The sequence below is a fragment of the Leuciscus leuciscus genome (genome assembly GCF_965113295.1).
Source record: "Leuciscus leuciscus genome assembly, chromosome: 9".
Lineage (NCBI taxonomy): Eukaryota > Metazoa > Chordata > Actinopteri > Cypriniformes > Leuciscidae > Leuciscus > Leuciscus leuciscus.
The window spans coordinates 6,801,053-6,826,447 of record NC_138733.1 but is presented as its reverse complement, the minus strand read 5'-3'; the positions used below and the strand labels follow the sequence as shown (position 1 = coordinate 6,826,447).

At 39.5% G+C, this 25,395-nt stretch overlaps 1 protein-coding gene and 2 long non-coding RNA genes across 8 annotated transcripts; 2 read left to right on the top strand and 1 right to left on the bottom strand.

Moving 5' to 3' along the window:
* Nucleotides 1-197: 197 nt before the first annotated feature.
* LOC309505598 (uncharacterized protein) lies at nucleotides 198-5,188 on the top strand. 6 transcript variants are annotated; one of them, XM_082179006.1, is made up of 12 exons: nucleotides 200-326; nucleotides 451-543; nucleotides 648-713; nucleotides 787-966; nucleotides 1,448-1,772; nucleotides 1,862-2,147; nucleotides 2,257-2,493; nucleotides 2,576-2,661; nucleotides 2,738-2,842; nucleotides 2,963-3,156; nucleotides 3,273-3,437; nucleotides 3,528-3,876. In XM_082179006.1, the coding sequence occupies exons 2-12, from the start codon at nucleotides 485-487 to the stop codon at nucleotides 3,859-3,861; spliced, it is 2,037 nt and encodes a 678-aa protein (XP_082035132.1). In that variant the 5' UTR covers nucleotides 200-326; nucleotides 451-484; the 3' UTR covers nucleotides 3,862-3,876. The 6 variants fall into 6 exon arrangements, with proteins under 6 accessions (XP_082035133.1, XP_082035132.1, XP_082035131.1 ...); XM_082179008.1 differs by adding an exon at nucleotides 3,926-5,188 and having other exon boundaries at nucleotides 244-543; nucleotides 3,528-3,772; XM_082179007.1 differs by lacking the exon at nucleotides 648-713 and having other exon boundaries at nucleotides 198-326; nucleotides 733-966.
* Nucleotides 4,329-5,792, bottom strand: LOC309505600. Its single transcript, XR_014208512.1, has 2 exons — nucleotides 5,370-5,792; nucleotides 4,329-5,002 (listed from the first exon to the last, which is right to left on the bottom strand). It is a non-coding gene; the product is annotated as an uncharacterized lncRNA (long non-coding RNA).
* A 15,999-nt stretch (nucleotides 5,793-21,791) lies between these two features.
* Nucleotides 21,792-23,260, top strand: LOC309506531. Its single transcript, XR_014208841.1, has 2 exons — nucleotides 21,792-22,978; nucleotides 23,066-23,260. It is a non-coding gene; the product is annotated as an uncharacterized lncRNA (long non-coding RNA).
* Nucleotides 23,261-25,395: the final 2,135 nt, after the last annotated feature.

The window sequence follows — 25,395 nt, the reverse complement described above, 5'->3', positions numbered from 1 at the left end:
TAAATAAAACACGGAAGGGCATTTGACATTTTGTCTTGCATGAATGTTTTTGAGTTATTTTATAATTTACAACATAATTGTGCCATCAAATGTGACTAGGCAAATTTGGATGCCCTTCTAAAACAATCTACTTTGATGCATATCGGTGCATGAAAATATAAAATATGTTTTATGCTTATACTTTGTTAGAACAAACAACTAACATGTCTATAATTCAATATTTGTTAAAGTTATGATAAAATTACATCCACTCCGCTGACACACACTCAATGGGCCAGACCCCAGCCACCAGCTGTGTCCACAATTGTGGAGTCACTGTCTGATCAGTAAGTTACTGTCATATTTATCATCAAGCTAAATGCTTCACAGTAGAAACTATGTCTTGTATTTGTGACTATACCAACAAGGATTAGCAACATATTCTATCTTCTATATGCGTGTAATTTATAGAGAAGCAGATTTCTCTGTGAAGGGAGTTGAGAAAATGGCCAGCAGTAGTAGCAGTGAGGAAGACAGAAGAACTATTTCACAAGAGAAACCAAGGTAAATGCAATAGTAGATTTCTGTGAAGATACTTTTTTTTTGTTTTTTTTTTACTTTAGTTGTTTTTGATTTATATTTGGTAATTTACTGAATATTATTTCTAGGGCCTCAACTACTGTACATACAGTTGAGATTGATGAAGATGCCTTCAACAATCTACAAAATTCAATGTAAGTATTACTGTTTTAGGGTCTTTATTTGGGATGGTACTGAAAGGGGCACTAAATTTACTTCATTCAAAAGGATTGACTGGGATGAAGACACATTGGATGAAACTTGGACTCCGGATTTAGAGACACAATCAAAGTCATCCACAGATGAAGATGAGACCGAGGAGGTTGAAGTCTCAGAAGATTACGAGACCTGGGAAACCTCCGCTGACGTGGATGAAGCAGAAAATCCTGATCCTCAAATTTGCATTAGGTATGTGTATTATTATTATTATTATTATTATTATTATTATTTTATAATTTTGTAAATGGAAAGTATTGTGATGCTTGTACATTTTGTGTAATATGGTGTATGATTTTCATTGAGGGTACACCTTACTGTTGCATTTCCAAAAGACCTTCTTCCTGCAATCAGTGTCCGAAAGCAATACAGATGCAAAAACCACGGAACTGCTAGGGTTATCACCTATATGTAAAAACCCATTGTAGGTGTTGGTGTTAGAAAGGATCTTTCTTACATTCCGGACGGTGTCTCCAACACATGGAAATGTAATGTTTCTGCCTCCAACATCCTATTGAATTGTAATAGCTCTGTATTGTTCTTGGTCATCCCATGCTGAGCCATTGGAATGTGTGGAAAGCTGCCAGACTAATGTTAATTCGGACCTGAGTGGCTGGCAGAAGCTTTTGATTAACGGGTGATGTGTGAAATATCTTTTTCTTTTCATTTGCAGGTCTGGTGTTGCTCTCCCAAACGGAATGTCTTTAGAGGATTGTCCTGTGATTGGCCTTGATGAGACTGTGCACGATGATAAGGAAGATGAAAGCCAGGAATTTGCTACTCCAGCTGACGCACCTATGGTCCTCACAGAGGAAGACGTCATCGGTCGGCCCGCATCCATAGTCTATCATGACATTATAAAGATGCTGCTGGACTTCCTTATTCTTCCAATTGAAAAATGCACAGTAAAGGATTCCATCACAAAGGCACCCTGTAATGCAGCTAAGCCATTTGAGGTTTCTGTAAAATCAAGGTGCTCTGCTGTCATTGCGGAATGGGTGAGTAGAACAATAAATTTGCAGCTCACAAACAGTCAGTTATATAGTGGCATTTTTTAAAATGTTTCTCAACACTTGCACTCGTACAGATATGTCCGAATGGTCACACAGTTTGGAAGTGGAGTTCACAGCGATATTTCAAGTATGGAATGCTAGCTGGGGATTTTATGTTGGGTGTAAACATCCTCCTGTCTGGAAACAACTTCCGTAAAATAGCTCTGCTCTTCAAGTTTATGAACTTGGGGATGATGCACCGAAATACATTCTACAAAATTCAAACCAAATTTTGTCTGCCGCATATTGAAGATTTGTGGAAGAGGGAGAGTAGCAAAGTCATCAGCCAGTTGAGTTCAAAGGACTCTGTTGTGCTCCTTGGTTAGTATATTACATGACTGCCACTTACAATATTATTATAATTATCTGTGGTCCTTCTGTTATCCTTTTGTTATCAAAACATTTAATCCATTTATATTGTCTTTATAAGGTGATGCTAGGATGGACAGTCCTGGGTTCTGTGCTGAATTCTGCACATACACTACAATGGAGAATGACACAAAAAGAATTAAAAAAAGAAAAAAAGAAAAAGAACGACAGGTCGGAGGGAACTCTGTGGCTATGGAGAAGGCGACATTCATGGAGACCTTGGACACACTGCGTCCAAAGTTGGGGAATGTGACGGAATTTTGCACTGATGCCAATATACAAATATCAGCACTTTTTAGTAAGTGACTTTTTGCAATATTACTTAAAAAAAAACAAGTTTGCTATACAATGAATAATAATGCTACTTTGATGTTTTACAGACAGTGGCCAATACAAAGACTGCGGTGTGAAACACAGCCTGGATATCTGGCATGGTGCAAAGAACCTTAGTAAAAAGATTATGGCTGTATGTATACAGTTATTGATATGTGTTTGTCCTCTGGTAAGAAAACATTTGTTTTAGACCTATACAATCTTTTTAGGCCGGACATGAGAAGGACTGTTCCCTGCTTCTGAGTTGGAACAGAGACATTTGCAACCACTTTTGGTACAGCTGTAAAGAAGCAGAAACGATTGAAGCTTTCAATGTAAGTTTTTATATACTGTATATATTACACAGCAATTACAGTAAATTAATGTATAAAGGATGTTTGTCAAATGTTTTTTGAAGTACACATGATTTACTATGCATAACATTTTTATTACAGGATCTGTGGACAGGAGTTCTCCATCATGTGACTGGCGTACATGAGTGGTACTTTGGGGCCTGTCAACATAGGCCTTTGGAGGAAGACAGGAATAAAGAATGGATTCCAAAGGACTCTGAAGCACACAAAAGACTCCAAAAGATCGTTTATGACGCACGCTGGTTGAAAAACATACCCAAGTATCTCACTTTCAGGTAGACATTTTAGGAATGCAATTATATTCCAAACCACAAAAATGCTGATTTATCAAATTTTGGTAAATGCCGTTTTCAAATATTGTCTTATTTGTTTCTTTATTTTTGTTTTACAGATCGACCTCAGACCTGGAGTCCTTCCATAACCACATACTTATGTATGCCTCAAAGCGCTTCTGCTTCAAACCACCAGTGTACTATGCTCGGACCCTGTTGGCAGGGCTTGATTATAACAACCACCTAAACCGAGGAGCACGAACAAATGCAGATGGCTCACATCAGTAAGTTTCTTATAACTGTTTACCTACACTCCATAATTTATTCTATGCATGCAATGGCAATATTGACATGTTTTTGTTTACTCCTCTAAGGTACGGCAAAATATTTAACAAAAAATCTAAGATGTGGCGGCTGTACACCATCAAGAATCCAAAAACCTACAAGTACATCCCAGATCTACAGAGCGCCATTCTCCATTCAAGACTGTTGGCTCCTAGGGGGATGACAGGAAAGCAGCCTCTTGCACTTGATGATCCACGAAGGCTGGGGCTGTTGTCTGGTGGGCCTGCCCCAACAGTACAAGAATTGAAGGAAAAGAAAGAACGCCGAGGGCTAGGTGAGTTGTATTCAAGTCAAGTGCCTTATTTTGTTGAATTAAAACCTCTACAGTGTACACTGCTGTTATATAGGATAGAATTTTTTTAAAAAGGTCTATCTTGTTATACATAAAAAGTCCTAATGATATGTAAACATATGTTTTTTTTAACAGGTCAACCATCTCACACATGACCTGTTAGTAGATGTGGTGCTTGAAGAGAATGTGACTTTGGAAGTTTGGCTACATAAAAAGGGGGCCATATCTATACTTTTTACATTTCCCCTGTTCACAATGTGCCATATCAGACAATTTCTGGTGAATGTATGGCATGTAAAAAAAAACAGTTTATAATTTATACATTACAGCTAATAAAATTCAAAATGTGCAAAGCATTTATGCGTAATTACGTTTTTTTAAGGGGTAAATTGTATTTATATTGGTACATGTAAGTTATAAACAGTTATCACATACAAGCCTACATAAACTATTGTCCTTTGTGAACTTTCTAAAGCCACTAGCAAATATTTTATAGAACTATGGAAAACTCATATGAAGAACATGAAAAAACAATATATGTTTTGAAGATACTTTATTATCAACATATCAACAAAGGTGGTACAAAATGTTAGTGTCAAATACACACATGTATTGATCCATCTTATTTTACTGTGCAAGTATAGCTCCTGAGGTATCTTAGAATAAAGTGCAATTCAGAAGATTTATTGTGAGTACACAATAGGTTTAGACTCTGGCAGGAATAAAGCCTACGTAATTCCCATGAGGATCCGGGAAACGATCTCTAATTTTCCACACACAGCATGAAGCTATAACAATTCTATATCCTGGTCCCAGAACACCATATTGCCATACAACAAAGTTCCTATATGCAGCATAGCGGAACTGTCTGTGACTTTCTCCCGTATCCTGGATGTCCACCTCTGCCCTAAGGTCATTCCAGATTCGCCTGGCCAGTCTCAGTACACCTTCTTGCAAAATGTACAGCTCCATGTGTGGCAACAGTGATGTGCAGTTTTGTGGTTGTTGTTGACAGCATTTCTGTTCCAGCAGTGTTGGCATATTTCTGCAGTTTCTACAGACACACCAGCTGGGTGCCTGTGGATGAGGAGGTCCTGGTTGAGGGGGATCAGGGGTGAGACTCATGAGGTCAAAGATGAGACTAGGTTCACGAGTGAGGCATCTTTGTAGAAGTTGTTGGCACTCATCTACTGTCAGTCTCTTTATCCTATCCTGTTAAAACAAAAATCACACTTAGAAAATGTTCTTATTAGCCCTTTGACACATAAAACTTTCAACTAAAACATCTAACAGGCAAAGTGAATTCATGTGTGCACACTTTTTCGAATAAAAGGAATAAGGCAGTACATTCATTACACTTATCAGTGTTTTCACTGTTGCACACTGTCTGCCTCGCAATGTATGAGGGAGCATTACAATAACAAAAGGAAATATCACGTCTCACACTGTATGTCTGACCCCTTGGACCAAAATTGTTACAATGACAATAGTATTGCTTGTACTAAAAGAGTTTGTAAGTTAGCATTAGACGTATTCTGCAACAAAAATGACAAGTTAGCTGTCATGTATGTACACATACCTGCTCAATTGCCATCCTCTGTTTATGAAGCTCTTCAACCCTTTTGAAGTCCTCCCGTGACAGGTGAGCGAGCAGACTGCCACGGCCTCTAGCCCGACCGCTGCCTCCCCCTCTCTCACGGCCGCCTTCTCCCCGCTCTCGGCTGGTGCTGGCTCTTGAGCCCCTGCCCCGACCTTGTCTCCCTCGGCCTCTAGGCGCACCCCCCCTCCTGGATCTTGGTCGGGATGAACAGGGCACAGGCTCGTATTCAATATCAGATCCCACAAGACTCTCTTCTTGAAAGCTCTAAACGCACCAGCAAAAAATAAATAAAATTGATGCTAGATGATAGCTTGTTTATTGGCCTGTAGCATGCTAAAGTTAGCTATAGAGATGCTTGTCGTAAATAGATTTTCCCTTACCGGTGGTGAGTCAGACATAGTGGAAACGACGTGCACGAGGTGAACTCAACTAGGCTCGTGCATGCTCTCTCGTGCACACGTTTAATAGGCGTTCCCTCTCTGGAGCAGATAGAGTGTTGCGCATGTGCATTTTTTTTTAAATTGGAGAGGGCGGGACTTTTCTAAAATTCGGAAAGATCCTCCGCTATACCTTTAAGTCACTTACATTTTAGACACTTTTTGGACTGTGTTTGTTATATTTCAGCAGTGAAAAATAGTTCCAACAAAGATCACAGCAGAACCATAAAGCCTCTCACAGGAACACATAACTGTGTTTTCATTACTGAATGATTCAGCGTTTTGAACAAATAGGTTTGAGTCGAAGATTCAATGACCCATTAATAAAAGCCTGGCTGCGTTCGAAACCGCATATTAGTAGCTACTTAATTTCAATAAGTACTTATGGCGCTTTTCCACTGCATGGTATGGTACGGCTCGGTTCGGTACGGCACGCTTTGGCGCTTTTCCACTGCATGGTACGGTACGGCTCGGTTCAGTACGGCTCACTTATGACGCATTTCCACTGCAAGGTACGGTACGGCTCGCTTCGGCTCGCTTTAAATGGTACCACCTCTGTTGAGGTTCCAAGCGTACTGTACCGTTACTAAAATGTGACGTGAAAACACTGCAGATCACTGATTGGTCAGACAGAATCATCTCTACCAGCGTCATTGTATTTACGACACGAGACACTAAACCCGCTAGATTTAAATAGCCAGTAGACAACCGCCAACGCTGTAGAACTTGTTTCAAAAGTACTTGTTTTACTTGTTTTAAAAAGAGTATAAACTTCAAAAAAAGAAATGGCTGAATCGTGGTCAGTGGACGAGGTGCAGACGTTCCTCTCGTTGGTTGCCGAGGAGTGGATGGGGAAACACGGAATGAAAAATTTGCATTAATATGATGATGTCATGGCAGTAGAGACGGCAACTATAACGATCAGTCCCACCCACTTTGAAGCGGTACTAACTGCAGTGGAAAAGCAACCGAGCTAAAGCGAACCGAACCGTGCCGTACCGAGTCGAGTCGTACCACGCAGTGGAAAAGCGAAGCGAGCCGAACCGTTCCGCGCCGAGTCGAACCGTACTGAGCCGAACCGAGCCGTACCATGCAGTGGAAAAGCGCCATTACTCAACGAGCGCTAAAAGAGTTGGTACTATATAGCCTGATCACATTGAGTATGAATGCGAACCGGACATCTGCGATGTTGATGTTATCATGTGACCTACAATGCTTTATGGTTACCACAAGCGCAATAACTTAAAAGATGTGAATGACACATTTAATTCATCTATCTATAAATATCTTGATATTGATGAAATTGATTTGAGCTAAAATTTATATGAGCGATAGGTGCACTGACACCTCATAACATCAGTAATTTGACAGCCCTACCTAGAACGGTTTTCCTCAGCGTTTGTAATGTCTGCACAGAGGAGACGGGCAGCTGCTTGAAGATCTCACCTTTGGAGAAAACTGCTGAATTTTTACTTGAAAAAATTTAAGTATCATTAATATTAAAATTAATATTACCCCAGAATGAATGAATTGCATTGCTATCCCACCCCATAACATACAATAATAATGATAAATGCTGACCAGTAGTTAATTATATTACTTTTTACTGAAAATTATATATATAATCATTCAAAGTCATATGACATAGCTGTGCATGAATACATATATTCTAGATAAATGCAGTGAACATATCTCAATTTTCAGTCAAGCAATGAATGAATGCATTAATGCATTAATTAATGAAATATTTACATTTTATCTACTGACAATAAGAAATATTAATACATTAGTAAAAGAATGAATAAAAGTAACCATCACAATAAACAAATGCATATACAGGTCAACAACACATGAAACAAAGCTTTATTCAAACTTATTGTTTTAAGAATCATGTGTTTACAGGCGCTGAACCCCACATCCTGCTGCCATCTCAACACAGCTGTTCTCATTCTGCAGCTTTATTCTGATGAATCAGCTGATCACCAGAGGTGAGCCATTCCTTCGTGCCTGAGGTTGTTGCGTTCTGCACTGTGCTTCACAATCTGAGGCAATAAGGGCAGGTGGAGTGCTGGAGGGTCTCATCAGGCCGGTGGAGTGATGGAGGGTCTCATAAGGGCAGGTGGAGTGACGGAGGGTCTCATAAGGGCAGGTGGAGTGATGGAGGGTCTCATCAGGGCAGGTGGAGTGATGGAGGGTCTCATCAGGATAGGTGGAGTACTGGAGGGTCTCATCAGGCCGGTGGAGTGATTGAGGGTCTCATCAGGGCCGGTAGATTTATAGAGGGTTTCATAAGGACAGGTGGAGTGATAGAGGGTCTCATCAGATCAGGTGGATTGATGGAGGGTCTCATCAGAGCAGGTGGATTGATTGAGGGTCTCATCGGGGCGGTGGCGTGATGGAGGGTCTCACAAGAGCAGGTGGAGTGATGGAGGGTCTAATAAGGACAGGTGGAGGGATGGAGGGTCTCATCAGGGCGGTGGAGTGATGGAGGGTCTCATAAGGGCAGGTGGAGTGATGGAGGGTCTCATAAGGACAGGTGGAGTGATGGAGGGTCTCATCAGGGCATATGGAGTGATGGAAGGTATCATAGGGGAAGTTGGAGTGTTGGAGGGTATCATCAGGGCGGTGGAGTGATGGAGGGTCTCATAAGGGCAGGTGGAGTGATAGAGGGTCTCATCAGGGCAGGTGGAGTGATGGAAGGTCTCATCAGGGCCGGTGGATTGATGGAGGGTCTCATAAGGGCAGGTGGAGTGATGGAGGGTCTCATCAGGGCGGTGGAGCGATGGAGGGTCTCATAATGACAGGTGGAATGATGGAGGGTCTCATAATGACAGGTGGAGTGATGGAGGGTCTCACAAGGGCAGGTGGAGTGATGGAGGGTCTCATCACGGCCAGTGGAGTGATGGAGGGTGTCATAATGACAGGTGGAATGATGGAGGGTCTCACAAGGGCAGGTGGAGTGATGGAGGGTCTCATAAGGGCAGGTGGAGTGATAGAGGGTCTCATCAGGGCAGGTGGAGTGATGGAGGGTCTCATATGGGAAGATGGAGTGACAACATATCAAAGGTTGGCTTGCTCATCATAAAATTTCTGACCCCACTGCTCCTCGTTAAAGCCAATATTTAAACACAATATGCTCCCACCAGTCCTGTGAATTCTCTCGCACACAATAACTGAAGCATATGCGAAGGCTGCAATGATGGCACTTTTCGTTCTCCTCCACCTCAAAATCATGGTGATCTTTGGCGAACTTCGCTTATATCGCAGAGCTAGCATCAGGCATATTTCGCGTTCGTCCATCAATGCAAGAGAATTTAACACTTTAAGCATGGGCGATGTTTCAGATAGTATGAAAAGCGTAAACACATGAATCGGATATGGGTCACAGTTGAAAGAATGTGTAAACGGATGGTCAGAAAAATTGGATGAAGGTAACAAATCAGAATTGGGCATCAAGACCTGAAGTGTAAACGAGGCCTAAATAACTTGGCAACTACAAATCAACTTGTTCTCCGGACCATAAATCCTGGAACACACAAAGCCGACGCTGGCGAACTAGCGCTGATGAAAGCCAAATGTGTTGTCGCCTCGCGTCGGGGTAAAAAGCTGCACTTGAACACACCCCGAGAGAACTACTGCCGACTGTTAGCTAGAATGTGCATTTTGCGCCTGTGTGTAAATGAGACAACTTTCTATTTCTGCAGATATATTCGTCATTAAAAAAGGGAAACCGACGCTGCAGGCTGCAGATACACAAACTGTAAACAAAGCAATGCTTACCGTTTTGAATATCAATCCTGTTAAACACTTTTTTTAATCCACTCCGCTCATGTTAATATTGAAATATTCGCTAAGGAACACTCGGGTAAGATGACGTAACATTAGAACAGCCTTCTATCTGTATCGTTTTGACTTCTTTGCTTGCTGTTTTGCTATTATTTTCGTGCTCTGACTCGTTCACTAAGCTGAACAGCCAATCAGAGTTCCATCTTTCGGCTTGGTGCGTTTCAGGCTTAACACCTAACCATAACCTAACATTCTACTGACAGTCTACTACAGTCTACTAATACTCTAATGAGAGTTAGTTGACATGTAGTTGAAAAGTTACTTTATCGATATAAAGTGTAACCCTTATGTTTAGTTACTTTATAGATTTATTTACTTTACTTACAGCACATTTATCTAATGTAAGCAGTGTTAACAACAGTGAAACATGCCTCTGATGTCACCACTGACTGCTACCGCATGTTCCCTGAAGCGCAATAAAACGCCCAGAAGAGAGGCTCCCAATGTTGGTCCAAGAAGGAGGGTATCATTGAGGCTTCGACCTCGGCATTGGAAGGAGCAGTTAAAGACCAAACGACTCTTTCTGTTATGGCTCACTAAGTGGTGGGGTATATACCACGACTCATCTGTGGTTGAGGCTTCCCTTAAGTCAATCTTCTTAACCGCTCCCGTCTCCACCAACTTGCAAATTGCTGCACAGTACTCGTCGGCTCGTAGGGGGTCCCGGGCCAAGCGTCTCTCCAGACTTCTGAGGCTAGGTAGGATGGTTACCTTAGGAGCTTGGAGCGGGGGAATGTCTCGCATCCGTAGAAGGGGCGTGGCATATCTGTGGACGTCTGCAACCTGTACTCGCCTTGTAGTCCAGTTATTTTAAGCCAAAATGGGGGTCAACCTTGAACAAATTGCAACAGAAGCAAACTCAACTGATTTTGTATCCTCAATATGTCCTGAGCAAGGAAAAAAAAGCCCTGAAGAATCCCATTAGGGGAAAGTTTAGAAAAAGACCCAAATATAGCCTATTCATATGCCTATTCATTCTTTTTCTCACGTGAATAGGCTAAAAATTTTAACCTTTAGGGATATATGGGATTCTTCTGGTATTTTTTTATTGAGGATACAAAATCAGTTATGTTGCAATTTGTTCAACCTTTTTTCATAAAACATACACTGGAATATATTGTCTTGGTGTCTAAGAGATCCACCGCTTCCTTATCCTGCTTTGACCTCATTGCCAGTTTACCACTCTGGTATGGCAGTATGTCCATCTTCCAAAGCTTCTCCACATTCTGCATTAGCTCTTTTGTCTGGGATGAGACAATTTTCACTGGCTCTATAGATTGATAAAGTCCACGTCATGCAAACTAGTAGAAACTATGCTTCCAACCACAGGTTAAGAGATGCCGAACCAACCACACAACTTTGCAATGCTGTTTGCGAATGTTCGTTGGAACGATGGTTTCGGGAAACACAAACTCGTTGAACTATGTTGATAACGACGGAACTTGTGATCATAGTTCGGCTAACGGTGCTGTGGGGAAACGCACCCCAGGTAGGTCTCTGCAATAAAGAGTGAAAATATGCTGTATTAATGTCACAAACGAGACTTCTGAGATTAAACCTCTTTGAACTACATTTCCCTCTCAGGTACGTGGCACTGATTACCCTTGCACCTGACTTTCATCAGTGGACTATTTAAGCTGCTCTCGGACTCTACCTCATTGCGAAGTTTTGTCTTGCCCTGGTGAACATCTCTGATTGTTTCTTCCCGTGTTTTTGTCTTCCTGTGGATTACTCTTGGGCTGTTTATTCTCTTTGTGATTCTTTGCTGCCTGCCCTGGACTGTTTTCTATTGTGGACTAATTTATGTAAGTTTGCTGCCTGACCTTATGCCTGTTTTCGGATTACGAGCTGCTTTGTCTCTACTGTTGTGTTTGCTGGTGATTGACCCTGATTGTACGACCAAGATTAGTATAAAGCTGCAAATGGATCCTCACTTTGCTGAAGCCTCGTTACAATTAAGTGAAGGTGTGAGTTTATATTAATAATGGAAGTGCCATAAAACCCGAACAAGTTTATGTATGCTTTTTTCTGCCAAAAGTCTGATGTATTTTTGGACTTAACACGCGTTTAAAAAAAAAAACTTCTCCACATAGGCCTATCATTTTGATGCATTGAGTCTGTGGAAATGTCGTTTACATGTGTTTAGCTTTGATTTTGATGTTAATGCGATCTTCTATCGCCCTATAATCCATCGCGCTCTTTAAGATCACTAAATTCAAGGCTTTTGGTCATACCCAGGATATCCAGAACCACCAAAGGAGGGAGAGCATTTTCACATTTGGCTCTAAAACTCTGGAATAGTCTTCCTGATACTGTTCGTTGCTCAGACTCGTTCTCCCAGTTTAAAACTAGATTAAAGTCGCATCTCTTCAGCCAGGCATTCATATAATCCTACAGTTCAAACTACAATCCGGCCTCTAGCTCATAAATGCCAGAGGAGAACTGGCCTCCGACTGAGCCTGGGTTCTCCCAAGTTTTTTTTTTTTCTCCATTAGGTCACCTGATGGAGTTTTAGGACGTTTTTCGGTTCCTTGCCACTGTTGCCTTTGGTTTGCTCAGTTGGGGATATTTTGGGGATATTTAATTACATTTTATCAATCAATAAAGAAATGTTTCGAGATTAAAGTCGAAATGTTTCGAGATTAAAGTCGAAATGTTTCGAGATTAAAGTCGAAATGTTTCGAGATTAAAGTCGAAATGTTTCGAGATTAAAGTCGAAATGTTTCGAGATTAAAGTCGAAATGTTTCGAGATTAAAGTCGAAATGTTTCGAGATTAAAGTCGAAATGTTTCGAGATTAAAGTCGAAATCTTTCGAGAATAAAGTCTTCCGTAGAAGTTGTGTGTGTGCTTGCCGTTATTTCACATTGCCGCACAGGCATTCATGCGTGTGCGTGTGTGTAAATACATGCGCTTGTGAAGTCGAACTGCCGTCTATAATAGACACCGTACGTTCTGGATACATTTTAAGTGCATCATTCTGTATCCAATCATTTGGCCGGATCCCGTGATTTCCTCAAATATAATAACCACTGGTGGTTGAGGAAAGATTCCCTGAAATGATTGTAAAGCGCTTTTAAGTGTAGGCCTACAGTAGACATATGAAAGCGCTATATAAATGCCTCATTCATGCATTCATTCATTCATTCATTCATTCATAAAGCTGGATATCTTGATCCAGTCTGACAGTATATTTTATAAAGTCCTATAGCCTAATGTCATGTTGGTAGACCTGTAGAATATCCCTTTGTTGAAAGCCCAGATAAAAGTAAAAAGCTATTATTTTGTATAGATCCAGTTCACACACACACACACACACACACGCACACGCATGAATGCCTGTGCGGCAATGTGAAATAACGGCAAGCACACACACAACTTCTACGGAAGACTTTATTCTCGAAACATTTCGACTTTAATCTCGAAACATTTCGACTTTAATCTCGAAACATTTCGACTTTAATCTCGAAACATTTCGACTTTAATCTCGAAATGATAGCATTTTTTTCTTTTTTTACATAATAATTATTATTTTTTTACGTTTTTTTTTTTTTTTTTTGGGATAATTTTTTTTTTTTACGTTGCGGTTCAGGGCTTCCGTACCATAGTTACCTTTTACACAAAACATAATTTTCAACTTAAAAAAAAAAAAAAAATCATGGCTGATTTTTCAATTAGTTCAAATGCATGATGATCATTGGCTGTTTGGCTTAGTTTATACCCTGGTAAACCAGAGTTCTCGCGAGAGCACAAGTTGAATTTGCTCAGCGAGTTACTCTGGGGTCGAGCAATGGAGCTCATTAAATATGCCCCTCGATCTGAGCTGCACCAATCACATCGGGTTATCTGATATAGGCGGGCCAGAGGCGAGCTAAACAGATGACGACAGCGCTGTGACGTCGAAGTCATCAGTAAACATTAAAGAGATGCCTATGGATGAATAGCAGTTGTTTGAAACGGCTTTGGCCGCTACAATGAACGAGTTAGACTTGGCTTTTTTCCCAAAAGAGGAACAGAAGACGGCGCTCGAATCGTTCCTTTGCAAGAAGGGTGTTTTTGCTGTTTTGCCGACCGGAAGAGTCTAGTCTACCAGTTAGCTCCGCTGGTAGCTAAGCGTATGGGGTTTATTGTTGTGATTGGTCGTAGTGTTATCCAATTGCGTGCTGTGAGATTTTCAAATGCATGCTTGGTGCCGCCCCTCGAGCTGGCCGATTTTCATTGACCGACACCAGACCATTAATCTTTTAGATTTAGGTCTGGATTTTTCAGGCTACTTAGTTTATACACTATTAGATGCCAGTCATAAGAGCTGTGAAAAATAAGCAAATAATCTAGGAATATAAATGCATTTATATCATAATCTTGTACACCAGTTGTCATTCACATTTTGACCATTAACATCAAAAATATAACATTTGATAAAAATATCTCACTTGTTTTCTGTTATTAAATCAGGGTTCACTTGAAAAAGCACATTTATCCAACAAACATCTAACAACTTGTTTTAATATGTTTCAGACTAGATGGAAGTGAAAGAGCAAAGGTGCAAAAGGACAAAAAACTGAAGTGAAATTTCAAAGGTGATGATGCTGTAATTTGTTTCAGCCTGTTGACACTAATAAAATGAGTTTAATGTGCCAATTTACAGAAGATCTCAGACATCACCATAATGAATGAGCTGAAAACAGGGAACTTTTGGAGAAAAAGAGGCTTTTCAGCAGCAGTTTAACATGATGACCCTGTACTTTTTAAATGCAGATTGGATAAAAACACAGTGATCACAGTTCACACCTGCAGTGAAGCCCCTCCCACAACAATTCACCAATAAATACTGGGAATATTCCCATCATCCTACAAGAGAAGGACAAACTCCAGGAGTTGCAGCTGAAATCTGTGTGACTATTAAAGGTGCAATGTGTGATATTTCTGAGGATCTATTGACAGAAATGCAATATAAGATCCATAACTATGTTTTCAGTGGTGTATAAAGACCTCACTTAATGAACCGTTATGTTTTTATTACCTTAGAATGAGTCATTTATATCTACATAACCGCAGCCACCCCCTTCTATGAAGGTCGACATACTGTGACGTGATGTTTCTACCGTAGCCGACAGCGAACAAACAGCGCTACAGAGCGCGTTTCGTCACTAACAGCAGAAAAAGACGCAGCAGAATACTCAGGTTGTACCTGACGCGGCAAACGTGGAGAAAAACATGCTGTCTGAACGACGCCTCGGACATCATAACGTTAGCTATTTCCCCTTACCTAAGTTCGCTGCTTTGATGCTCTTATCTTATAACGTTACTAACTAGCATGGAAACAAGCTATGGTAAAGTCAGTGAATAAAAGACTAACACAATGATAAACAAGTAAAAATAACAATCGCAATAACATGTGGTTTTACTGAATAATTAAGTAAATATAATTTAATATAAAATATAATATAGAGAAACCTTATTGCTTGACTTGCTACTCTCTGCTGACTCAGATGATGACATATTCCGATCCTACGTCGGCCACCGTAGCTTCTCATTCGAGTTTGCAATTTGAAGGAAAGGCCGCGAGCTATTGACATGTTGCAATTCGCAAATATCACCACTAGATGCCGCTAAAAATCACACACTGCACCTTTAAAGATGGAGTTTATTAAAGAGGAGATTGAAGACATGAGTGATCCAGAACCATCCAGAATAAAACATGAAGATACTGAGGAACAAATAGGTTGGTGTCCATTCTTGATTCTTCATTGTTGACTGCTTTAGTGGATGTGAATTAATAAGCAGTATATGGGTTATAAATGATGGAGAAATGCATCTAAATTATCATAACCTTGTATAAAGCAGTTGTCAAACATATTTTAACTGTATAAACAACTGAATGACAGAACAAAACTTTGCCACATAAAAGATCTGAAACCTGATCTTTCTGCCAGAGGTGGACAAAGTACACAACTTACTTACTTGAGTGAAAGTACAGATACTACTGGTCAAATATTACTCCATTACAAGTAAAAGTTGTAAAGACTGATTTTTACTTCAGTAAAAGTACAGAAGTACTTGTTTTTAAAAGTACTTAAAGGTGCATTAAGCAACTTTTCATGTTAAAAATACCCGTTTTCTAACCCATACATGCTTAAACAATTGCCTGATGGGCTGAATGAGCCCTTCTCTGATCACTGAGATTGTCTCTATAATCCTGTAAAGTAAAATAAATAAGAGGGATTCGGGCCGGAATTTTAGACTGGGCGTGACGTCATGCGCGTTCACGCTCACCTGGCTGTCTGGCAGGTTTGTGTATTCGCCGCCATTCTCCGTAGAAGAGGGATTCTAAGAGACCGGCTTGTAGTTCATTTCAAACACCAACGCAAACTCCACGTAAGATAAAAAAAAGAAAACTTTTGTCCGTGAGCGTGCACACTTCTGGCTGCAGTTTCACTTGCCGCCAGAGGGGGCATAGTTCTGCAAAAACTCAGAGACTTGCGCAATGCACCTTTAAATATCAAAAGTAAAAAGTAAATGTCAATGCATTGTTTTATTATTGTTGCGTTGTTGTATGTTATACTTACAGTACCTTATGCCTCTGAATCTATGCCTGCCTACCCTCATATCAATATCACATTTATTTCTAAGTAGTAGTGGGTAGTGGGATTGAATGTGAGATTGAATAAGTGCATTCAATAACGTCCACAATGGTTTCGGACACCCTCAAATAGTGCCCTATTTAAAGTTTTTTGGCTTTTAGTATGAATATGTTAGCCTTACTGTTACAAGCTAGTATGCTCCAAAACAATGACAACATTTGCATTAAGAAGACCAGACCCAACGTTGAAAATCAGATTGATGTCAGAATCCACGTCAGTCGGGTTCTGACGTCAACCCAACTTTCCTTTCCAACCAAAATTCAACGTCTGTCCGACGTTGGATGTTGACATCAATCTGACGTCGACTCGATTTTGATTTCCAACCAGAATCATCCCCTGACTGACATTAATACTTTCTACTCAAGGACCTTGTCAAAAATGTAGTGGAGTAAAAAGTATGATATTTGTCTTTCAAATGTAGTGAAGTTAAAGTTAAATGTTTCCAGAAAAAATAATACTCAAGTACAGATACTCAAAAAGTGTACTTAAGTACAGTGCTCAATTAAATGTACTTTGTTACTGTCCACCTCTGCTTTCTGCTATTAAATCAGGGTTCACTTGAACTGATTCGAACTGTATTTCTGTGTATTTTAGACCAGGTGAGAGTGAAAGAGCAAAGACAAGAACTGAATGAAGTGGAGGAGGAACATCATAACTTTAAAATTCAGAGAAAAAAAAGCCAAAAAGACGCACACCTGCACTCAGTGTGGAAAGAGTTTCTCACAGAAAGGAGACCTTAAGACACACATGAGAATTCACACTGGAGAGAAACCGTATACATGCACTCAGTGTGGAAAGAGTTTTCCTCAGTCTGGATCTCTTAAATTACATGAGCGAGTTCACACTGGAGAGAAGCCGTACGACTGTACTCAGTGTGGACATCGTTTTTCTCATGCATCAGGTCTCAGTTATCATCTGCACGTTCACTCTGGAGAAAAGCCATTTAACTGTGATCAATGTGGTAAAGATTTTATTTTATCATCACAACTAAAAAAGCACTTGATAGTTCATTCAGATGAGAAGCCTTATGTGTGTTCTCTCTGTGGAAAGAGTTTTTCACAGCTGAACAGTTTTAAACTGCACCAGAAAACACACAATGAAGTGAGAGATCATGTGTGTTGTGACTGTGGGAAGAGCTTTACTAGAGCTGGTGATCTGAAACGGCACCAAAGAATTCATACTGGAGAAAAACCTTACAAGTGCTCATATTGTGACAAGAGTTTCACTCGGTCTGGAAACCTGAAATCACATCAGAGAGTTCATACTGGAGAGAAGCCGTACTACTGTACTCAGTGTGAGAAGAGTTTCAAACGGATACGAAGCCTTCTAAATCACATTAAGATATGTCACAAGAAGTCGTCACAATGAGCAACATTTCATTTTTATGTCAAATTCATTCAAGTAAATGGTGTGAGTTCCTTCCAAAAGAGTGGGTTTGCATTCAAAGAAACAACAACAAACATAATTCTATTATTTTATGATGCAAGGCTTTTATTTTGAAAGACTTGCATGAAACTATTGAGACTTCTGTGAGACTCATTTTAAGAAAAAGCAACTGAGAAAAACATGTTTTCCTGATTCAGTATCTGTGGTCAGAGATGTTGCAAAATTATATGTCAGTGTCATTATTGTAATGTTATTTTCATATCTTTAAAAATCTCTCACCTTAAGAATACACACTTTCCTGTCTTGTCACTGTTGTCTTGTCACCGTTATACTGCAAATACAGCATGTGCTGTATATCATCACTTCATTATAAATAATAATAAATTAATAAATAAATCGTAGTGTCGTAGTTTTGTTGTCAATTAGTAAGTCATGAAATTACCAAAAAGTACCAATAAATTACATAACTGGTACATTGTGTGTTAACTGGGAAGGATTTGCATGTAGGAGAATGATGTTCATTCTATTCATCCATATGTTTCCATGTGTTTCATTAATATTCATGTTAGTATTGTGTATTTAGGGGCCAAGCCCTGAAAGGGCACAATCAATATCTTATATTAATACCCCGCCCATTACAGTAGTAGCCATTTTGAAAAGTAAATTTTTCATTCAAATTTTGTTCAATTTTTACAAAAAATTGCGCAGATGACCTTCGGACTGAGCCGCACAGAAATGACTGAACAGATTTTTTTTATTCATCTTTGTTCAATAGTTGTGGTGTCGCGAACTTATCTTTGCCAAACTTTGATCAATCGAAACGAAAATTCATACACTTCATCGGAACTATGATCTGAGGGGCCATGCCAAATTTAGGAACAGCGCCCCCTACAGGTCATGAGTTCTGGAAAATGCCTATTTTCGGCAATAACTAGAACAGTTTGTCAGAAAATCATAAATGTGGTGTCTATGGATTTAGATCCACACTACCACGTGTCAGCCATTTTTAATCGTGTCTCCCATTTTGAATTGATTCCTTGTGTCATGCCGAATCCGTGGATACCAATTTTGCCAGGATTGGCTGAACCATGTGTTCGCCATTTTGAATTTTGTCATAAATTGCAATATCTTTTAAACTATTTGACACGATTTGATCTTCACAAAATGTGGTGGGGATCATCAACAACATGTCTTAAAGTTACCAGAGAAGTTTGAATACAGCGCCACCTAGTGTTACAGAGATATTCAATTTTTTATTACTTTTGGAAACATTGTTCAAAATTTGATTTCATTATGTTCCTTGGTTTATGCTGATTCCCACGATATCTCATTTGTCATTTTCCAACAATGTGCCTGTCCGTCAAATTGAAACAAATGAAAAACAGTTTTTTCACTACTTCTCCTACAATTGTTGCTCAATTTTGTGCAAAAATTGATCAGGTGACTTTCAGACCTAGCCACACCAAAGTGACTGACCGGATGTTTGATATTCACTATTGTTCTCACTATAGTGGAAATAGGGTGTGGCCCCTTTTAGAGCTGCACGCACCCTGTTGAACTGGGCAGTCTGTATTTTATCTGCACCTCGAGCACCCCATGTATGCGGGTTATTTCTGTTTGGTGCTCAGTTTATCTTATTTTCATCTTTTTTTTTTTTATTAAGTAACGCTGTGAACGGAGGAACGTGTTACAGACAATTACCCGAGTTCGATTTGGGAATAAAGTGCGGATTGTGAGCTATCCCTGTTTTTTTTTCCCTCCTGACACAACGCGTTACAAGTGGCGCCCGAACGTTTTTATCCCTGGCCTTGGATTTAAAGCGAGGTTTACACGGATGCTGAGCCGGTTCGTGACGGACGACGCTGAAAGATTTAACTTGTTAACTCATTTTATCATAGACAGTAAAAGAAATGGACACAGCGATTCAATTGAATTGAATTGGATTCAACGGAGAAAAGTGAAGTCAATTAGAAGCTCTCACTTCCTGATGGCGGAGCGTACTGCGCAGACTCAAACTGAGCTTGACGACGTAGATGTGATGTGAGCAACCCGTCTGTCTTCACCCCAGCAGAATCGGAGCGGCTCTTCTGTCGGACAACATCTCCAAGGCGTTGCACACCATATGACTAGTAAGTCAAAGTCCAAATCACACTCTTTGCTGTCCAAACTTAATTGATATAAGTACCAATGTAGAACATTATATTGAAACTGTGTCTATTCCTCGTTTAGTGAGGTCAAACATTAAATCTACTGTAGGATCTAGGAAAAATCTAATTGTAATTAAACCAGAAAATCTCAATATTAGTGAACAAAAACAATTTATAAAGCTGGGTCTTCTAAACATTAGATCGCTCACACCTAAGGCAGTTATTGTAAATGAAATGGTCACAGATAATAGTTTCGATGTACTTTGCCTTACTGAAACCTGGCTTAAACCAAATGATTATTTCGGTATTAATGAGTCTACTCCTCCTGGATACTGTTATAAACATGAGCCCCGTCTGATTGGTCGTGGTGGCGGTGTTGCAACCATCTATAAAGACATTCTTAATGTTACTCAAAAAACAGGTCACAGGTTTAATTCGTTTCAAGTACTTGTACTAAATGTTACACTCTTAGATGTAAGAAATAAATCCCTATTATCTCTAGCCTTGGCTACCGTATATAGACCGCCAGGGCCTTACGCTGATTTCCTAAAAGAGTTTGCAGATTTTCTATCAGACCTATTAGTCAATGTCGATAAAGCATTAATTGTTGGAGATTTTAACATACACGTAGACAATCCAAATGATGCGTTAGGAGCTGCGTTTACAGATTTATTAAACTCCTTTGGGGTCAAGCAAAACGTCACCGGACCAACTCATCGTCTTAATCATACACTCGATTTAATTATATCACATGGAACCAATCCAAGCGATATAGATATTATACCGCAAAGTGATGATGTCACTGATCATTACATGGTAACTTGCATAATACGTACTGCTGAAATTTGTCATGTTGCGCCACGTTATCGACCAGGCAGAACAATCCTCCCATCCACCATAGATAGATTCTCAAATAGCTTACCTGATCTATCTCAGCTGCTCAGTGAACCCAAACAAACGGATGAACTACAGGAAATGACTAGCACTATGAGCACCATTTTCTCCAGTACATTAGACATTGTTGCACCAATTAGATTAAAAAAGGTTAGAGAGAAAACTAAAGCGCCATGGTATAACAGTGCTACGCATGTTATCAAGAGAGAAACTTAAATGGAAACAAACTAATTTAGAGGTCTTTAGAATCGCGTGGAAAGACAGTATGTCACGTTATAAAAAGGCCCTAAAAGCGGCCAGGGCTGAGCACCTCCACAAACTAATAGAAAATAACCAAAGTAATCCAAGGTTTTTATTTAACACCGTGGCTAGACTAACAAATAAACAGACGTCACCCGAACAAAATATACCGTTACAGTTCAGTAGTAATGATTTCATGAACTTCTTCACTGAGAAAATAGAAAGCATCAGAAACACAATTGTAAATGTACAATCTTTAATGGTGTCTTATGATTCAGCCTCAATTATCGCCCCTCAAGAACAATTACAGTGCTTTACAACTATAGGACAGGAAGAGCTAAATAAACTTATCATTGCATCTAAACCAACAACATGTTTATTAGACCCAATACCCACTAAACTACTGAAAGAAGTGTTATCTGTAGTGGAAGAGCCTCTTCTCAATATTATTAACTCGTCTTTATCTTTAGGTCATGTTCCAAGAACATTTAAACTGGCAGTTATAAAACCTCTAATTAAGAAACCACAATTAGATCATAATAATCTAGCAAATTATAGACCCATTTCAAATCTTCCATTTATGTCTAAAATATTAGAAAAAGTGGTGTCCGCTCAATTGTGCTCTTTCTTGCAAGAAAATGATATCTATGAAAAATTTCAGTCAGGATTCAGACCGCATCATAGCACTGAAACTGCGCTCGTTAAAATTACAAATGATTTACTTTTAGCTTCTGACCAAGGCTGTATCTCAATACTAGTTTTACTTGATCTTAGTGCTGCGTTCGATACTATAGATCACAAAATACTCTTAGATCAACTACAAAACTACACTGGTGTACATGGACAGGCATTAAGCTGGTTTAGATCGTACTTATCAGACCGCTACCATTTTGTCTGTTTAAATGGGGAAAAATCGAAGATAACGTCAGTAAACTATGGAGTGCCGCAGGGATCTGTGTTAGGCCCTCTGCTATTCTCAATATACATGCTGCCGCTTGGTAATATTATAAGAAAACATGGAATTAATTTCCACTGTTATGCTGATGACACTCAATTATATATTTCATCACGACCGGATGAAAACAATAAATTATCTAAATTGACAGAGTGTGTTAAAGATATAAAATACTGGATGACGTGTAATTTTCTGCTATTAAACTCAAATAAAACGGAGGTATTACTTATGGGTCCAAAAAACTGCCCACAAAACCTCTTACAATGCAACTTCAATTTAGAAGGATGTCCTGTTACTTTATCCACTGCAGTAAAAGACCTGGGGGTTATACTAGATCGCAACTTGTCTTTCGAAAATCATATTTCATATGTTACAAGAACAGCCTTTTTCCACCTTAGAAACATTACTAAGCTACGTAATATGCTATCTGTCTCTGATGCTGAAAAGTTAGTTCATGCATTCATGACCTCGAGACTAGATTACTGTAATGCTTTATTAGCTGGTTGTCCTGCATCCTCAATAAACAAGCTACAGTTAGTCCAAAATGCCGCCGCTAGAGTTATTACTAGGTCAAGAAAATATGATCATATAACACCAATTCTATCATCTCTACACTGGTTACCTATTAAGTTCCGTATCAATTACAAAGTATTACTAATGACCTATAAAGCCCTAAATGGTTTAGCTCCTGGGTATTTAACGGAACTTCTATCGCCATACAATCCATCACGCTCTTTAAGATCACTAAATTCGAGGCTTGTGGTCATTCCTAGGATATCTAAGACCACTAAAGGAGGGAGGGCATTTTCACATTTAGCTCCTAAACTCTGGAATTGCCTTCCGGATATTGTTCGAGGCTCAGATTCGCTGTCCCAGTTTAAAACTAGATTAAAGACGCATCTCTTTAGCCAAGCATTCACATAATACTTACCTTTTATACTACAGTTGAATCAGATTGAATGCATTAATATTAGGAACAGCAGCTACGCTAATTATTTCCCATCTGCTTTTCTGTTGTTATCTCGGGACGCTAGTCGCGAGGTAAATAGAGTACGTCAGCTCCAGTTTGTATCCAGCCTCTCATGGAAACTTCAGATGCCCCAACACCCATGCAGAGACGACTCGAAGCCCGTGAGGAGACGACTCCACGCCCGTGAGGAGACGACTCGACGCCGGCGATATGTTATGCCCTAAATTAATGCATGATTAACTAACTGTATTTTTCTATGTACATTTTTTTTTGAAATGCACTTTCTGTAAAGCTGCTTTGAGACAATATGTATTGTGAAAAGCGCTATACAAATAAATTTGAATTGAATTGAATTGAATTATGACGCAATCGTTAGCCTATTTTTACAAAAACTGCTTCTATGGGGCCATAACGTAAGATACAAGGTAATGGAGCCTTTTGTACATTATCGTGTTTCTTTAGAAATAAATAATGGACAAATGGAGTCTTTAAACGCCTCAGATGTAAAGTTATTCGCTGTCAAAGTGATGCCAAAATGAATGGGAGTCAATGGATTGCTAACAGCAGGTGATGGTCCGCTAATCAATGGCGGCCCCCGGGGAAGCTTCAGTGTTTTCTGAAACATTACCCCCTTGCATTTTACCCACTTATGATACATATTCAGTTTGACACAAAATGTGAATGTAGAGGTAATGTTATCCATTCTTACTGTTTTTATTTTATGTAACCATCTTTTGTCATTCGACGTCCTGTCATTTAGTTGTAATCTTTAATAAATACACCGTTCTGATTTCACATATTTGATCTGTATTGCTTGGAAACACAACGTCATTAAAACGAGCCAGACAATACTCTTTTTCCTGCACATGTTTACTGGGAAGAAATGGCATGCATATGAAGTGCTGCATGCATATATCTGAGGGAAGTGGACCCACCATTCCCTTCACAGACACAAGTTGGGACAAATTCATTAAATCAGTGTTTCTGTGTAAAGACCTTGAGTGAAGAGGCAGAAGAGGCACTACAGGCATACAAGTTACAAAGCCAGGAACCTACAAACCAGTTAGTCAAACCAGCTAACACTGGCTACCACAGGGAGTGCTTCAGCCATTTCTCAAATATCACGAAGATAAAACAAGCACAAAGGAGAGGAGAGAAGGCAGTATTAGTTGAAGAAACTGTGTGTTAATACTACTGTATTAGCAGTAGCCTTATAAGAGCAGAATAGATATGAATGTGCAGTATGAAATAAGAGTAGTACAAATAATAAGAGTAGTACAAATAATATAGATAATATACAGTGTATTAACAGTTATATAATAAAAATACCCTGCAGAAATGTACCCTTCCAATTATGGCATCATTAACATCAACAAGGCCAGACACCTGAACGCTGTGAAACTGGTTATTACCCATGTTAAGGGAACAGGTGGAACTAATATATGGAGCATGAGTTTTCCCCTGCTGAAAGTTACAAACCATTTTTCATTAATCAGTGATGTGGGGAAGGGTGCAGAACCTAGAACTATTGTTTTGCACTTTTTTTAGTGGTAGAGGCAGAGGATGGCGAGGTCTTACGCCCATGATCTCTACACGTCCAGCTCCAGAGGCCATACTGGAACTTGTGCACTGCTCGTGTAAAAAAACTAATTGTGTTAAGGGTAGATGCACATGTAAACTGCATGAGCTGCCATGTACAAACCTCTGTCAGTGTGTAAACTGTGACAATAAGTCACTTGAAGATGGCTAGGGCACATGTGTGCATGTATGAACACATGTGTGGAGTGGTGTTTGTGTGCTGGCTACTCCTGCAGAAGTAAATCTGTATGACATGTTTATGTACATTATAACTCTGCTCTGTTTGATAGCCTATGTTCTTTGATAGTTATACTTATAATCTTGTTTCTATTACATGCAGTTCTAACTTGAGCTCTTAGCTCTCCGGTTAGAATATTGGCTGCTTACTGACCCTTTAAAGTTATGTCAGATGTAACTGATAATTAAATATGTCTTAAACATCAACAGGTTAATGTTTGCCTCGAGTTTTTGGCGACAATGTGTGGTCATTGAAAATGTGTTCAGATATATATTCTTCACAGAAAATGAGCCAAGGCCAATGAGTCTGAGTTTGAAAAAATTATTAATCGTATCATTTTTCTCTTGATAAAAAATGAAAACGGGTCTGTACACCATACAAGGGTTAAAACAACACTAACGAGACGCTTACATACGTTTGAACAACACAGTGTACTAAACAAACATTTATAGATATCATATTCTAATTAAATGAATACTTACAATCACAGAAAGAATGTCCTTGGCAATGATCAATGCGCTGCCTCTGCCGCCGCCGCCGCTGCTCGTGTCCGATAGCTGAATCATACGTGTAACAGCTGTTCTAAATAAGCTACATCTGATTGATTAATAATAATCCTATGTCAGTATCTTGCCGCACTATTGGCTCGACTGATATAGTAGGCAACCGCGT